Here is a 17,318-nt window from a genome sequence, read left to right on the forward strand (position 1 = left end):
TTTTATATGTGTATCTATTTTGGACAGGAAATGAATAAGTAAATACATAAAAAATATTTATTTATTAATGCTTGAATAACAATTAGGCTACATAAAGAACATTGCCACGGGATTACAGAGAGCAAAACCTCTTCTCAAATCTCCAAAAGTCGAAACCCATTTTCTGCTTTACACACATTTTGCATTTCAAAATGGCACTTTTTAAACACTCTGAACACAGTTCTGTGCATAAGCCACAACAATCTGACATAAAGTCACATGTCTGCCATTTCAAAACACTGCCATTCAAAATGACACTCCATGATCTGATTGGCCAATACATAAGTTAACACTTCAATCTTTTCAGTTTACTGTTTTTTTGTGAGCATATTTTTGTTCAGTCCAATGTAAATATGTGCATATGTTGCACTGACTTTTTTGGTGAAAAATATTTCTGTGCATGTGAACAATCTGAAGAATTTTCTACAATTTGAACTATTTTAGTATTATGGCAAAGCTTATTGAAGATGAGAGTGCTTTACATTATGCCCAACAGTGTGTAGTTGGTTAGACAAAAATCTGCTAATATGAATGCAAAAGTTTGATTTTGATAATGCTATATGTAGATTTGGTTGCAGTGCTTCATTGTATTTTAAGTATTTTGATAAAACCAGCCTAGTTTGCAAAATTGTGTGTTAGCAATTGGAAAAAAAACTGTAATAATCCTCAATATTCCATTTAAGAATTTAAACTGTTTATTTTATTTTTTTATAATGCTTGAATAACAATTAGGCTAAATAAAGAACATTGCCAAGGGATTACATAAAAATCCCTACAATAGATACATTGTACATAATTAACACTTACAACAAATTGAGAATAGTTGCAATTAAATATTAAAAAAGCAAACAGAATAAAAGTTATACACAACATTTTTTTTTAAATGCTTTATTTGAACATTCAGTTTACAGTATGTACAACAAAATTAGAACATGGCAATATTTATTAAGAATAACAGCAATAGAAAACACACACACACACACACACACACACACACACACACACAGCAAACATATTCACAGAGATACAAGTCCTTTGTTTCATATAAGTTTTTGAAGACAGAACACAGATGAACAGGTTTAATAGCTTTTCTATTAGGCCTAATACTAGAAAAGGATTTTTTTGTGTTAGAAAAAACTACAAATGTGAAATGTGACTAATAAAATTACCAGACTGATTACAAAAGTGTCCTTATTCACACAAAAATTACATTTTCAAAACGCAAATCAAAATTGAAGAGTAGCCTACCTTTTCATTAATAAACATAGACACATCATACCATAATCTTTCACTTGACAACAATGCCATAAAATGGGGGGTACTGTCGTGCAATGAGCAAAAAGAGCAGTGTCTTTCTTAAACTTACTAAGGAAATGTTTGACAGGGTAGAATTTGTGTATTATCTTGAAAGAAGTTTATTTTACCTTGTTTGTAAAAAAAATAAAAAAAAAATAAAAAAATGTATGAGGTAGGCTAATAACCAAACACTTTCCCGATCAAGGTCACTGGCAAATTTAGTCCAATAAGCAGAGCAAGGCGTGGTGACAACCTCCTTTAGAAACAGAGAACGAATAATGTGTTGTTTTAGATCTGTAAAATACTGTATCAGTTGGGTTAATGATGCGCATATCAACCGACATCACATCTCTCCTCATAAGTTACACCAGAGGAATTTGTTTTGTATTTGTCACAAGTTTTGCGACGTTCGTGCGTCACTGTGACGTCAAATCCTTCCCATAATTCCAAAACCTTGAGCTCTATATTTGTAGGTTATGTCGTCTTCATGAAGAACTCAGCTGAGACAAGGTCAGTTTTCTGGGATGTCACTTTAAAAATCTGAACCTCAAATCTTTAAAGTTTTAATTAAATATAATTCAATAATATAGGCTAACTTTACCATAGAAACTTTGCAAAGTCCATCTTTGATTAAGCTTGACATTCCTTCAAATAAGATGTAAGATACACTGCAGTTAAAGACTCATCAAATGCCATCAAATTGATACTCGTTTTTTTTTTTTTTTTGAATAGAGCTGTCCATTTGGAAATGTAGTCCAGAAGGGGAACTATGATCTTGAGAATGTGTCTCTAGAGAGTCCACTGCACGATTACAGCAAATGAGCATGTGGACTTATTAGCATGATCGAATTCATTGTAAAGATAAAAAATAAAAATAAAAGTTTGTGTGAGAAAAGGTTGTTTACATTTCTGTTTGTATGGACAAAACTAATCAACTAATGAGTTGAAATCTAAGAGCTATTGATCCTGTATTGTTTTACTGCGTCCTCAGTGTCTGTAGATCACGGGTGTCCAAACTCTGCTGGAGGGAAGCTGTTCTCACAGTTTAGCTCCAGTTCGCCTGGAAGTTTCTAGTAGGCCTAGTAAGAGCTTGATCATCTGGTCCAGGTGTGTTTAATTGGGGATGGAGCTGATCTCTGCAGGACAGTGGCCCTCCAGGAGCAGGATTGGACACTCCTGCTCTAGATGCTCGAGTAACCCAGTGTTCTTCACTTAAATCGTTATAATAATACACTGCTGCCACCAAGCGGTCATTGAAGAGAGTGCAGCGCGTGTGCGCCTCGAAATAAGCATATTTACCAGCTCGTCAGTTCGTAGATCATTTTCGTAAAATAGTGACTTTGTTGTGACCTCGATTTCTTTATATATATATATAGGCAACATGGCAAAATAAAACCAATGACCTGATTTCACAGCAGCACCGAAAGTTATTAATACATAATTGTATTTACAATATAATTTCTTTAAACATTTAATATATAAAAATGTTCCTTTAAGAGTATTTTCTAGTCTATCTTGTTTGTTTAGTAGGCTTAGTGTTTGTGAAGCGGCTGAAATCAGCTCTGAAAACAGTGAGTGTGCAGAAAACATTCGAAAAATGTACAAATAAATAAGTAGCCTATTTTTTTTATTTTTTTTTATGTGGTTAGAACAATGCCCTTGGAAATCAGTTATAGGGGCCACGTACGGGGACCTTAGTCAAAAAGTTAATTTCAGTTCATTCGGGAAAGATATGAATGATTAACACCACACCTACGGCACATTTTTGAATTTCTGAACATTCATAACTTTCACAAATATTTTTGAAATACAACAACCTGCATATTTAATCTAGCCTACGTATATTTGTATAACTGAATTAATAAATGAATTATACTATATATTCTCTCCCCTTACACTGACTCTACCCCACAGAAAACTTTCTGCATTTTTACATTAAAAAAACTCCTGTTTTTTCAACAGCAAAAAAGTTTGTTTCCCTCATGGGGACCAAAAATGTCCCCACAAGGACAAGGATTTTGGATATTGCCATCTTTGTGAGAACATTTTGTCCTCATAATGTAGGATTTATTTACCAGGACACACACACATCCCTATATAGCCTATAGCCTAAAAGGAAAACAAGAAAAAACTAAAATCAATAATGTCGCTTTCTGTTCAGAAGAAAAAAAGTTTATTAAGTTTATTACAGGTTAGTCAGAATAATTTCAGTATAAAAACAAAATCGAAACCAACAGGGGAACAATTCTCGAGAACTATTCCCAATGAATTTCATAAACGTTATTAAATTGTCATTAGGCTACTTATCGTGCTCTTTCTAAATTTAACGAAAAGTAACATATTTGATTGTTGAATAAATGACATTTACTGATCAACACAATGTAAAATTTCCAGCATAAATATATCTACAAACAGCACGAGATGATGATGATGATGAGGATGATGATGAAGTCCCATTGTGCTATTTCTGTTTCATCGAATATAAAACAATCCAACGGGGAGAAAACATTAGAACATTAAAACTCATTTAAAAATATATTTCCACATTGTAGAAATATAATTAATGATGCAACATGTGACGAAAACAACTTAATATGTTGAAAGTTCCGCCGCGTAAAAGCTGTGTTCACCAGGACCAGGGCTGCATGTGACCCAGATGATTGACAGGTGTCAGATGTGTCATGCAGATGTTATGACTGTGATGAATCTGGGGGAACTGCTTGATATTAAAAGCAGAATAGGGTGCCGCTGTAGTGATGTCCTGAGGACTGAAAACATGACACGCTCTTCCGTCCCTCACCAGGACTGGGAAAGAAACGCGCCGTGGAGGAGAGAGCAGATACGGGTCCGTTCCTTTCTCAGCCCGGGCTCTCTTCACTTTATACCGATGGTTCTGGAACCAAATCTTCACTTGCGTTGGAGTCAAATGTAAGAGCTTAGCGAGATGTTCTCTCTCAGGGGCGGATAAGTATCTCTGCTGCCTGAAGCGTCTCTCCAACTCAAACGTTTGCGTCTTTGAAAACAGGATCCTCCGTTTGCGCTTTTTTCCCGAGTCCTCCGAGCTCTCCCTATCCCGATCCACAGACTCATCCGTGGACAGTTCTGGATTCAAGTCCTCTGGAGATGCTGATGGCACTGCTGAATATAATTATAGTTAATAACCTGTATGCGTCATCGAATGAAATAAATAACCAATTTTGATAATAGACCATCATGCACTATAGGCTACTTAAAATAAAGGTTTCAAAAGGGGGGTTAGCCGTGCAATATACACATACAATATACATTTAAATACATTTCAGTAACCAGTTCTTAAAATAACCATTTTATTTAAATAATCTGAATAGCCTCTCCCACTATAAAGAACCTTTGTGCAATGAAAATGCTAAATGTTCTTAATGGAACCATCGATGCATTTTAAGGAACATTTATTTTTCTAAGCGCGAAATTGCGTAAAAAACATGACCATTTCTATTAAATTACGACTTTTTTTGTGCAATTTTTATTGTTTTATTTAATTCGAATAAAATACTGAAATAGGAAAACAGTAGCTTCAAGTATTTATCTAAGTAATTAAACTGCATAAACGTACTTGGATATGTGTGTCCACATGGAGATCCGAGCCAAAGCGCATCAGTGGAGGACGCGTGCTGCTGGTTTCCAGAGAGTCCTTCATCAGCCTCATCTTCAGTGTCTTCAGTCACTGATCCTTCGTCGCTCGTGTCCGGGAGGTCTAAAATATCACGGACAGAGAACCCTGACTTGCAATTCCTTAGGGACATTTTCCAATCCAATATACAGTGACAGTGAGGTCTATCCAAAAAGCGTTCTGGTGAGTTGTAAATGCAGATCCGTGGGATTGGACAGCGCGCGTGCACACTTATCCAGGCTCAGATCCCAGATGCTCCTCAGATGCTATGCAGTGCTTGACCCAACCAATCCATTAGTCTGGTCCATTTAAGGTCGCAGGTGAGTGTTGGACCTGCAGAAAAGCGTCCCAAAAAGGCCTTGACGATCGAGGGCGGATCTCTGGAGTCAAGTGTGAAATAGTGAGTTGAGCTTCTATCAGCGGAACACCAGAAATGCATGAGTGGGATGAGGTGACACGACTAAAATGGGAGAGACACCCCCAACTCATTTACATATCAGAAGCGTCCGTGGCACAAATGGAAACCCTCCGTTATAATTATCTTTAAAAACGCACGCTTAGGTGTGATTAATCGTAAGGTGTGATTGGTCGGAAACATTGTATGTTGTGGACGATGAGCTGTCCGTGTTGAAATGGGATTGTTTAAAATGGCAAGTGGCCAAATTATGGAAACCTTTTGGGTCAATATTTTGCTTAGAGCTTAAGTCAAGTACCAAATTCATCGACCCATATTTGCCGACAAGAGCAGAATCCTGTTACTGACCTCCTTCAGAATTCATGTTATATGATGTAGGTCATTGATGCTTAAAAGCTTTTCGTTGATAATGATGCATTCAGATGTTTGAAATTAATGGAAGCTAAATCGACATACTTCACTGCACACTTGTTTTAGAATGATCACAAAGCGTTTATTTTTAGACCGAAAAACATCATTATATTTAGGCCTATTTACAAACGAGGTCTGAATCTGTTGCAGCTTTTTGGTTCAATTATTGTGGTAACATTTTACCAATAAAGTTTCATTAGTTAACATTAGTTAATGTATTAACTAGCATTAACTAATAATGTTCAAACATTTGTTACAGTTTTAATATTTTTTTTATAAAAATACAGTCGTTCATTGTTTGTTCATTTTAGTTCACATTTTAGTTCACAACTAATGTGAACAAATACAACTTTTGATTTTGATAATTAATAAATGTTGAATTTAACGTCAAATCGATTAATCACATCTAACATCAATGTATTTGTTTTTATTTTTGTGTGTGTGTATAGCCTATATATTATAATAGCCTATTATGTATATGAATGCACAACACAACAATTTAAGCCAGACGTGATTAATCGCGATTAATCGATTTGAAGGCACTCATTTACATTAATAAATGCTGTTAATTCATGTTAACTAAATGTTAACTTTATTGTAAATTGTTATCATTATTATTATATTTTTTAGTATAAAAGTTAGTGCAATTAGAAGTTATGTTAGTAACTTTTTACTCTTTATAAGTGGTTTATTTTTATTTTCTTATTTTTTCTATTACTTTTTTTTCTTTGTTGTGCGTCTTTCGAGAAAAACTAATTTGCACAAGCTCTTTTTTAACTTCATTAAAACGTTATTTTTTTATGAGCATATACCATTTTTCAAAGATTTTAATCGATCTAAATAGGAACGATTTTGTGATGATCATTTTGCCCTTTTGTGCATTCGGAAAGCCTAATTTAGGTATCTCTCCAGATCTATCCAGTGGAATGATTTGGTGTCTCTGGCTCCTCTCTTTGACAGTGTGTGTGATGTGAATGTTCAGTGCGCTCTGCGCGCGTCATGGGTGGTCGGACTGTGCAAACACATCTACAAACCAACAGCTAAGCTCTGGACAATAGAGCAATGAAAGGCTCCCTCTGGAAGTTTTTGTGCTAGATCAGGTTTTGCATTTATTTGGGGCGCAGAAATAATGGTTGATTGACGCCCTCACACAATACACCCAAACTGGTCAAATAAAAGTGAGCGCGCTCCTTGTTGTCATGGTATTCAACTGGCCTCAATGAACGATTCCTTCATTCATGTTTAGAGCTTCGACTGTCGCATAAGAAAACAAATTAGACATTCATAGCGAAATATTTTAAAGTTTTTTGTTTTGTTTTTTATATAATTTCCTGCGCTCATGCATGCATGGGGTTTTCATCACCAACGACCAGACAATGAGTTAGCTGGTGTAAGATCTGAAAAAGACGGCCTTGCTGTAATGAATAATAGAGAGAATGAGGACTCAGTGCTTTGAAATGTACACAAGCTCTAAAAAAAAATCCCAAGGATGCTTTTTAAACAAGCTGTAAATAGGAACAAAGAAGTGTCATCTGAAATGCACACAGCTGGAATAGGACAAATCATTTAAAATATAGGCCTATAAGTTATATAAGGCTATAACATAATAGTCTACACATTTTTTGGACAGACTTGTTTTCCGATGCATGTTGCAATTGCTATAAAAGTTCAGTTTGTTAGAGTTAGTTGTCAAAACGTGCAACAGATTTGCATATTGTTCTTTAACCCGTAGTTGTGTTATGATAAAGCACGACAGCTAAATATAGAATCGAAAAATGAAAAGATTTGTGTGAGCGCGTGCTTCATGTATTGTGTGAGAGCGCCATCTAGTGAGTGAATATGATGCTTTGAATTACTCCAAAAGAAAAAGAAAAAAACTGTTCCATGGAATCAGACTGTACATGTAAAATCATTATAAGTTCTGTTTGTAATTTTAAGCTTATTAGGAACTCTCATAGCTATTCAACTAGAGGTAGTGCCACAGACATAGTTCCTTGTAGATTTAAGAGCTGTTCTGGGCAAAACACCTTCTTGTACACGGCAGCAATGGAATGGAATAAACTCCCAGTTGAGATTAAGTTAAGCCAGTCAGATCATTGTTTTAATAGAGCATGTGGTGAATGGTTGCTAAATGCTAATTAGATTTTTTTTTTTTTTTTTTTTTTATGTGATCTTAAGAAATATTTATTATTGAAGTGTATGTATTTGTTTATTTTATTTTTATTTTGTATGTGGTTGAATGTACAGGGTACCTTAGTCATCTGTAGCTTGCCTGACCATCTTTATCAGACTACAACGAGGACCACAATGGAAATAAGTTTTTAACTTTCTTGTGTTATCCTCGACAGTTCTGATTAATGTATAATGTCACTGTGATGACTTTATGTTATGCATTTATTTTATTTTTACTGTCTAATAAATCAAATCAAAAAAAAAAAAAAAGTAACATTTATCCGTATAGTTAATAATGCATGTTAGCGTTTGATATGCTTTCGTTAATGTTGATACATTTGTTTAGAGTTATATTAAAGATACTACTTAACTGAACAATGCGATGATATTGAGTAAAAAGTAGCACTGTTAGTCAATAAGGACTTTCATTTTACAGAGACATCCACTGAATATTTTGTTACCCTCACATTTATCATGTAAGAACTTCTTGATGATGGAAGTGAAAATTAAATTGGAATATTTTTTTGTCTTTTAAGTGAAACGAATATTATGTTTATGTTTCTCAAATTGACCACATTTAGAGTTTCTTATCAGTATCTTACAGTTACATCAGCCTAATTTGATAGGAATAGGCTATATTTGGAATGCAAACTCTTTCTTTCTCATGTTCCCCCTCTTCTGGTGCAGTCTGGTCTGTACAACCCACTGAGGACAATTTGGACAAACCTCCCTGATATCTCTCTCTCTCTCTCTCTCTCTCTCTCTCTCTCTCTCTCTCTCTCTCTCTCTCTCTCTCTCTCTCTCTCTCTCTCTCTCTCTCTCTGTGTGTGTGTGTGTGTGTGTGTGTGTGTGTGTGTGTGTGTGTGTGTGTGTGTGTGTGTGTGTGTGTGTGTGTGTGTGTGTGTGTGTGTGTGTGTGTGTGTGTGTGTGTGTGTTCATGTTTTTCTATCCCGGTGGGGACTTCAACCTGAATGCACACAGACTCATGGGGACTCGTGTCACAGTGGGGACCTAAATAGAGGTTAGGTTAAATCACAAAGAATGAGTTTTTTTGGAAATGTAAAAATGCAGAAAGTTGTGTGTGATGGGTAGGTTTAGGGGTAGAGTTAGTGTAAGGAGATAGAATATACAGTTTGTACAGTATAAAAACCATTAGGTTTATGGAGTGTCCCCACAAAGATAGTAAACCAGACGTGTGTGTGTGTGTGTGTGTGTGTGTGTGTGTGTGTGTGTGTGTGTGTGTGTGTGTGTGTGTGTGTGTGTGTGTGTGTGTGTGTGTGTGTGTGTGTGTTGATATGCAGTAATGAATCATATAGTCTATATTCATTACGTAATATTAAGCATATTAATAGAAAAATATTAAGCATTTTCGTTTATTCCTAAATAATAAATAAATGCCTAAATCTCCCTTGAAACCTATAGCCTATAGGGTAAGGCCTATATTGAAAATAAATATAATATTTCTTTACAGCAGTGACCTCGATGTCTCAGTTGGCCTTTACATGTCTTGTATGTTTTGTCCCTGTACTGATTCAATATTTACATTTTGGAAAAAGATTAATTATCAATATTGGATGTTTGTAAAACCACTTCAAGCGTACATGATATATGCTTTGTTGAATTACAGTAGGATGGCAATTAATTTAGTGTCTTCTGTGAACGGCAAACAAATACACCCATTAAAACGATGTGTAATTAATTAGCCTGTAGCCTAGGTGGAGAGGCTACATGGTGTTTTGAAGCCCCTTAAACGAAAGGCAGACGCGTTTCACTTGATGCGTGTAATTCCTAAATGAACCATGAGATGGCGGTGCTGTCACACTTTTCCTCTTCGAGTTGCTTTCGTCAAGAAGTCGAGACTAAATTCTCACTGGGTTTGTGACAATTAATGCAAAGTCACTTTTTCGTGTAAATAACATTTATTACATATTTGTTTCCCTCCTCTGACATTACATTAATAACAATATCTGAAGCCTGCTATTAGATTATATTGTTATTTGTTTTCAGAGTTCCAACTTTGCAAATAAATTCAAAGTCTATGGGAAAAGTGCAATCAACTTATAATTTCATGTTGTAGTAACATTGGCATCACAAGGTTTTTCTTTTTTCACCACTTTAAAAATGCTTAAGCACTTAATCTTAAAAGTTGAAAAATAAATTAATTCAGTGGGTCCGGTGAGGAAAATATATTTGTTAATGAGTTAGGCTAATTGTATTAGTCCTAATCTGCATATGCTTTACTACATAACGTATTTGCATAGGCATTAGGCTAATGATATTAATGTAAATATTGCGATTTGGGGAATTTTGGTAATCTTATTCTTGAGATAACTTCGCTATTTAAAATAGCACAATTTTCAGAGAAGTTTTTGCATATAGTCGCTTCTAAAATGGCAGGAAAAGTAGATTCTGAATCTGCATATCCGTCATGAGGATGGGGGCGGAGTCACGCGCTGTCTAGTGTGATTGATGCTCGTGACGTGTCAAATTGAGCGCACGAGCCAGTCTCCTGGACGGACGGAGTTTCTCAAGTGGATCAAAGATTACTGTAAAAACCTGCTCAGTCCTAAACTCAGACACTTCAGCCATAAAAAAAGCAGAAGAAGAGGGCAGTCCTAGCGGGAGACACGGGGAAACCTCTCCAATGCTGCACGGGACACAGCAGCACAGTTAAAGGTTAAAGGAGCACAACCACTGTAGGGAAATATCACAATGCAAATGGGTAAGTTCCTCTTCATCTGTTGGACAGGAATTGAGAATAAAATACATAGATGCATCCACACCGATCAAATGATGTAGGCTATTCATTTTTTAATGCTAGAAAGGGCACACGATTCTTATAAAATATGATATAAGTATTCGATAAATTAGGCAGACAAACGTTAGATTAAAGCAGGCCTGCTCATACTCCCAAACACTTTATGCACTCTTAAAAAAGCCTAAATCGAAATCTTTTTTAGATATAACCTACATATTTGTGTGCGTTTTATTCATTTGTGCCTGTGGTTTTGTTCCCTAATAATTCCCTGTTGTTGTTGTTTTGTTTTTTTAAGTTATGTTTTTTAATGATGAACCGCCAGAAACCCCATTTGATTTCAAAGACACCTTTCAGTAAAATAGTCCATTATATAATAATATATTATAAAATATTCTTTATTAAATCCTGGAGAATTTATTTTTTTATTTTTTATTATTATGTTGAGTGCATGATGATCGTTTCATTTAGGCAAACGCCGCAATGCAAGGCAAATGTGTAGGGTAATATAAAAATGTGTATATGTGGGCTATGTATGTATGTACTGTATGATGGATGTATTTATGTTTGATGCTGTGTTTATGTATGATCTCCTTTACAGCGACCTTGAGCTTTGGGAAAGGCGCTTTATAAATAAAGCTTAGGCCTATTATTAGGCTATTATGATCATTAGCTTTAAAAACTGCACTGTATAGCTGAATATGATGAATCTCTTGCAGATCAGACGTACGGGGAGGTGAACCAGCTTGGCGGTGTGTTTGTCAACGGTCGGCCTCTTCCCAATGCGATCCGGATCCGAATCGTCGAACTGGCGCAGCTCGGGATCAGGCCGTGTGACATAAGTCGACAGCTCCGGGTCTCTCACGGGTGTGTGAGCAAAATCCTGGCCAGGTACAACGAGACCGGCTCTATTTTACCTGGTGCTATCGGTGGGAGTAAACCCCGGGTCACGACGCCAAACGTGGTGAAGAGCATACGGGATTATAAACAGGGCGATCCTGGAATATTTGCTTGGGAAATACGCGACAGACTGCTGGCCGACGGAGTGTGCGACAAATATAACGTCCCGTCTGTGAGCTCCATCAGTCGCATTTTAAGAAACAAGATCGGGAACCTGTCTCAGCCGAGTCAGTATGACAGCAAACCCTCTCCACCGCAGATCTCCTATAACCCCGTGTATCCATACTCCTACCCGAACGCCATGTCCCCGACCGGCTCCAAACTGGGCAGTCCTCCGGGGATGTCTGTCAGCCTGTCCCGGGCCTGGCCCTCCGTGCACACCGTCAGCAACATATTAGGAATACGGGCTTTCATGGATCCCGCAGGTATTCACACCTTCCGTATTTTCAATTATCCATGGACCGTCCTTATCGAAGCCGCGTAAACGTTTGGTATGATTTTACGCGCAATGCATGATGCTATTTTGATTAATAAGAACATATTAAAAAGTGTTAATTTATCGTCAGCTATAGATCTTACCAGTTTTTTGTTCAGTTGACATCCAACAAAAGTTCCTGTGTTGACGAAATATTGTGAGGGAATGCCAGCGTGTTCTTAATATCAATCATTCAACTAAATCTATAATTCTTGATGTCTGTAATTGTATTTTCACTAAACGTCACCATAGGCTGCCATTCAGATTCAGTTGTTGATATCAAGAATTGATTTCTTAGTTGAAATTCCAATTTCACATATAGGCCTATATCAGAAATACAATTCTTACTAGTAAAAATCATAATTTTTGATATCAATAGCCTAATAACCTTGTTACTAGTAAAAATATTTTCACTGTTTGAAATGTTAATTCTTGATATCTGTAAATGTTTTTCAACATGTTACATTTATTATTTCTGATATCTGAAAATGTGTTTCTGATATAACAATAATTAGCAGAGTAATTTCAGATATCTAAAATGGCTTTCTTACTAATCACATTCATGACATCAGAAATGAACATTGTCAATATAGTCACAAGCGAATTATTATCAAAAATGAACATTTTTACTAGAGGCAATCCAATTGTTGATATCAAGAATAATAGATATTTGCACTAGTAACCACTCAATCAATTATATCCATAAAATTTGATTTTTACTAGTAAGAATTGTATTTCTTTAAGAAATCGATTCTTGATATCAACAATTTAATTTGAATGGCAGCCGATTGTGACATTTAACCAGTGAAAATACATTACAGATATCAATAATTATAATTTTTACTAGTTGAAATGTAATTCTTGATATCAAGTGATGACTTCATGATATCAATAATGAACATTTACACTAGTGAAAATTGTTGATATCAAGAATTCATATCCTGGGAAAGAGTAAAAGTCAAAACGGCTTGCCATAATAGGGAATCGTTTATGCATCTGGATTATATCGCTGTACTTTTGTTCTTATGCTTCTGCTGTCTGGAGATTAAAATCTTTTCCTGCTGAGTAATATTACAGCTTCTTCAGATCAGTGTTTAGGTTCTTCTTAAAGCATGATTACAGAGAATAAAAAATACAAGGCTTTCCTATAAGGCACAACTGAGCTTGCTGAGCAGAATTTGAGGCCCACGTTTAAATAAACCAGCCGCTCTTATACAGTCTGATAATGCATTTATAGAGTTTCTATTTCTAAATGTGACTAATGTTGTTTGCATTATAGCAAGAAGACCATCATTTTCAGACAGAGCCAAGAAGCTCAATTCTTTATCTCAGTGTTTACTCCAAGATCAGAGCGCATCATCGTGAAATCCCAATCTCTGAACTGTTGCTGTTAACGTGATGCAACTATTAAAATGCGTTTTGATTTATTTAATATTTTACAGCCATTGCTGGAACAGAGAGTTACCAGCAGAAAATGGAGGACTGGACGGGCGTTAACAGATCTTCATTTCCTTCCGTGCACGGAGTCAACGGCATCGACAAACCAGAAAGTGACATTAAGTACAACCAGGTGAACTTTTAATTTATGCTTTATTTATTCTAGCATGAGTTATTGTAAATTCACACAATTACTTGTTTAATTTCCAATATAAGCAAGCGATATAAAAATAAAAAGGTTGGTTTTTCGCAGTGATGTCAAAAAAGTCCCAATTGGGTCCCAATTTATTCTTGGTGTGAACTGTGAAGAAAACTTTTTTTTTTTTTTTTTACTTTAAAGAGCCTTTTGTGAAATAGAAAGGTTTTTCATGAAACTAGATACCAATAAAGAATCTTTATTTTTTAAAGTGGAGAGATCTTGTGGATCTTAAAACCTTGTTTTAATGTTCATAATCTCTTTTTCTAAATTGTTTATTCAGAATTGATCTTGTACGTTCCATCGAGTATTATTGCATCATCATTTAAAATGATCACAAACTTGTTGATTTCATTTTATTTTCTCATAATATAATTTTATGTCTTTGTTATTCTTTGTAGTTTTTCTTGGTGCAAAGGTATACAATTCTTAATATACCTTTAATTGTTTTCAGGCTTCATCAAATTTATCGGGATATGTTCCCGCGTGCGCGTACTCCGCTAATCAGTACGGGGTTTACGGAGGGCCCGCCGGGAACTACGGGCACTGGCAGTCTCAGGGCGCGAGCCTCAGCCATCCGAACACCGGGGCCATGATCCAGAGCCCAAACCTGCACTGCGCCATAGCCTTCAAAAACCCGGCCCGGGACGGTAAGAGGCCACCTGTGACTGTCCTGAACACTCAGTCATCCACATTATGACCCTGCACACAAACAAGAAATCAGTTTTCAAAAGTTTAGTCGAATTTGTGCGTTAGTAGGCTATGGTTTTGCAATAAACATCACAATAGGAACCTTAACGGAAAAAGAATGTAAAATCGCTGCAGTAAAACATATTAGTTTGTAAGCTACAACTTAGGCTGTAGAAATAAAAAGCTAAAAATGTTGTTTATTGACTAAAAGAAAGAAATATGTCCCGCTAAACTGCTCAATTCAGTTCTAAGAAATTAATAATTTTATCCTAAAATCAAAAAATTGTTAATTCGTTTTTTTAATGTCTCTGAATAAATGCCATATTTAAAAAAATCCTAGATTGTGTTATTGAAGTCATTCAATAAGTTATCTGTTGCTGAAGCAACGTAAAATTTGGGTTATTGTGGTACAGTGATAAACTCTACGAAATCTTATATATCAATGGACAAATTTAATCTAATTTAATCCTATATACAATTATTTATTTTCTTGGATTATTTAGATCAAAACAAGACATGGTTTGTACTGATTATTGACTTCATCCATCCGTCTTCCGCGGCAGTGCTGGATGATGACGTGTACATCAGGGTAAATTATACCAGAGTAAAGAGGTTAGATGAACGTAACGAGAACGTTCTGAGAATGTAATGGGAACACTGTAAAAAGTGATCAGTTGACTTAACTGTTTTTTTTTGTTTTTTTTAAGTGAGGAAACCCGTTGCCTTGAAATTATTAATAAACTTAATGCCTAATAAAAAAAATTAAAAAAAGTTTTGTGAACTTGACAATTCCACATAACTTAACTTTTCAATTAGGTTAAGTTGAGTCAACTGATCACTCTTTAAAGTGAAGGTTTTAGGGGAACGTTCTGCAGGGAACGTTCTATTTGCGTAAAGAAAACGTTCTTGCTATAACCATCAGAACGTTTGGATGTCTGTTCTGGGAACCAGAAACTAACGTTCACAGAACGTTCTAAAAACCAAAAATTGTTAGCTGGAATATTGTTAAGAAATCTATATGCATACGTTTACTGTAAAAATTATGTTTTTTATAGCTAAAAAGCGATCTCTTTTTATAAAGCAAGCGCGTATGATGACATGATTTCCCTGCGTAAACAATAGGCCTATATGTTTATATTTTATATTTTTTTTTATTCTTTATTCTGTTCTTATTTTATATGTATTAAGCTGTTTTACATTGCAGTTTATGTTAATTTAGCAAATTAATTTAGCACATTAATTGCATTATTTGCTGTGTTTACTGTGACGGCATGGCAACACTGCTTTGTCTTTACGCCAATTTTAATGCACACAGCTGCCAGTTTTATAACTTAAAGGGATAGTTCTCCCAAAAATGAAAATTCTGTCATCATTTACTCACCCTCAAGTTGTTCCAAACCTGTATGAGTTTCTTTCTTCTGCGGAACACAAAAGAAGTTATTTTAAAGAATGTTGGTAACCAGACAGTTGACAAAAGCCTAGACTTAGTATTATTTTTTTTTTCTCTACTGGAAGTCAATGGCTGTTTGATTACCAATATTCTTTAAAATATCTTCTTTTGTGTCCAACAGAAGAAAGAAACTCATACAGGTTTGGAACAACATAAGGGTGAGCAAGTAATGACATCCCTTTAATGTAATGTGTCCCTTTAAATTTACCCCCCAAAATTGCAGTGCATGTCACTCTGACTTTATAAAGGAAGTTATCAGCTTAAAAAAGGCTCATTTTCATCTTGTTTGCTACATAAACACCCCTCTCTCTTTTGGCTCCAGCTGTAGAAAGAAAGAGTCCTCTGAGCAAACAGCAGCACGACGTTCATGGACTCTCAGAGTCATAAGAACACAAAGACCAGCAGAGAAAACTATCATCTGTTCATCCTTCAAACACTCGCTCGTCTGGATAAAACACACCTGAATGTTTCACACCATCATGGAGGAGTGGGATCTGAAGCTGTGGAGACAGAGACACCACAGAGGATTTCTGCAATATTTGCAGTAGATTTTTTTTTCTTGTTCTTTGCTGTAAATAAATTTGGCGTCAGGCTGCAACATTGTTAGAGTCATGCGCCTTATGGAAATGAAATGAAACTGTCATTGCATTTTCGTGACTGTATGATATTGAATGGCCTATAGGCCTATATATATATATATATCTATTTTTATAAATTCATTTCTGCTTAATAAAGGCATGTCAAAAGTGAACTGTCTTTCAGCGTATCAGTTCTATGGCTGGTTTCTCAGCGGTCACAGATAACATGTTTACAGAGAGATTATGTGGGATTTCACGCTGAAAACCTTGTGAATAAACAGATGGACGATGCTATCAAACTGTTGCCACAGGTCCGTTTAGCTGACCTTAAATGTAAAAGATCTATACGATGAATAATAAAATCCACTAAATTACTTTATAAAAATAGCAGTTTTTTTGGTGAGTAACGAATGCGAGCTAAGATGCATTATCGTGTCTTAACATAAGCCTATGTGTTAAATAAATACACAAAACAAAGGAAATAGGCCTTACAACAATTAAATACAATAACATTTGAAAGAACGAAAGACAGAGAACAAACGAAAATGCATCATATTTCCTGACGGGCACATATACGGAATATTTCCAGATTATTCTTTTTTTACTTGCTTTTTTTACTTTACTTGAGTATTTTATTGGTGTACACTGAAAAATAAAAATAAAAAGATATATATAGGCTATGATCAATAAGTTATGACAACATATGTTTTGCCTTTATACCAGATTCAACTTATTTTTTTAAGTCAGTTTAATGTAATTTAAATTGAAATAACTTAAACATCCAAGCTGATTAAAAAAAATGAAGGAAGCAATTTACATTGGTTTATTTTATTTGTAATTTTATGCATTGAGCAT

The 17,318-nt window shown here is 35.4% G+C and overlaps 2 protein-coding genes across 3 annotated transcripts; one reads left to right on the top strand and one right to left on the bottom strand.

Moving 5' to 3' along the window:
- Positions 1–3,630: 3,630 nt before the first annotated feature.
- Positions 3,631–5,389, bottom strand: nkx2.2b (NK2 homeobox 2b). 2 transcript variants are annotated; one of them, XM_082148103.1, is made up of 2 exons: positions 4,928–5,389; positions 3,631–4,470 (listed from the first exon to the last, which is right to left on the bottom strand). In XM_082148103.1, exons 1-2 carry the CDS (start codon positions 5,115–5,117, stop codon positions 3,962–3,964), a joined length of 699 nt encoding a protein of 232 aa, XP_082004229.1. In that variant the 5' UTR covers positions 5,118–5,389; the 3' UTR covers positions 3,631–3,961. The 2 variants fall into 2 exon arrangements, with proteins under 2 accessions (XP_082004229.1, XP_082004228.1); XM_082148102.1 differs by having other exon boundaries at positions 3,631–4,473.
- A 5,085-nt stretch (positions 5,390–10,474) lies between these two features.
- On the top strand, positions 10,475–16,614 carry pax1b (paired box 1b). Its single transcript, XM_082148097.1, has 5 exons — positions 10,475–10,704; positions 11,457–12,062; positions 13,555–13,682; positions 14,200–14,395; positions 16,208–16,614. Exons 1-5 carry the CDS (start codon positions 10,695–10,697, stop codon positions 16,270–16,272), a joined length of 1,005 nt encoding a protein of 334 aa, XP_082004223.1. The 5' UTR covers positions 10,475–10,694; the 3' UTR covers positions 16,273–16,614.
- Positions 16,615–17,318: the final 704 nt, after the last annotated feature.

Source organism: Leuciscus leuciscus, assembly GCF_965113295.1.
Source record: "Leuciscus leuciscus genome assembly, chromosome: 19".
In the NCBI taxonomy this organism is placed as follows: Eukaryota; Metazoa; Chordata; class Actinopteri; order Cypriniformes; family Leuciscidae; genus Leuciscus; species Leuciscus leuciscus.

Excerpts from the sequence above, each read along its gene's own strand:
- nkx2.2b (XM_082148102.1), bottom strand. The coding sequence starts at position 5,117 with ATGTCCCTAAGGAATTGCAAGTCAGGGTTCTCTGTCCGTGATATTTTA. Across the intron at positions 4,474-4,927 it reads ATGTGGACACACATATCCAA|CAGTGCCATCAGCATCTCCA; the intron begins GTACGTTTATGC and ends AATTATATTCAG.
- pax1b (XM_082148097.1), top strand. Across the intron at positions 12,063-13,554 it reads GGCTTTCATGGATCCCGCAG|CCATTGCTGGAACAGAGAGT; the intron begins GTATTCACACCT and ends AATATTTTACAG. Across the intron at positions 13,683-14,199 it reads GTGACATTAAGTACAACCAG|GCTTCATCAAATTTATCGGG; the intron begins GTGAACTTTTAA and ends AATTGTTTTCAG.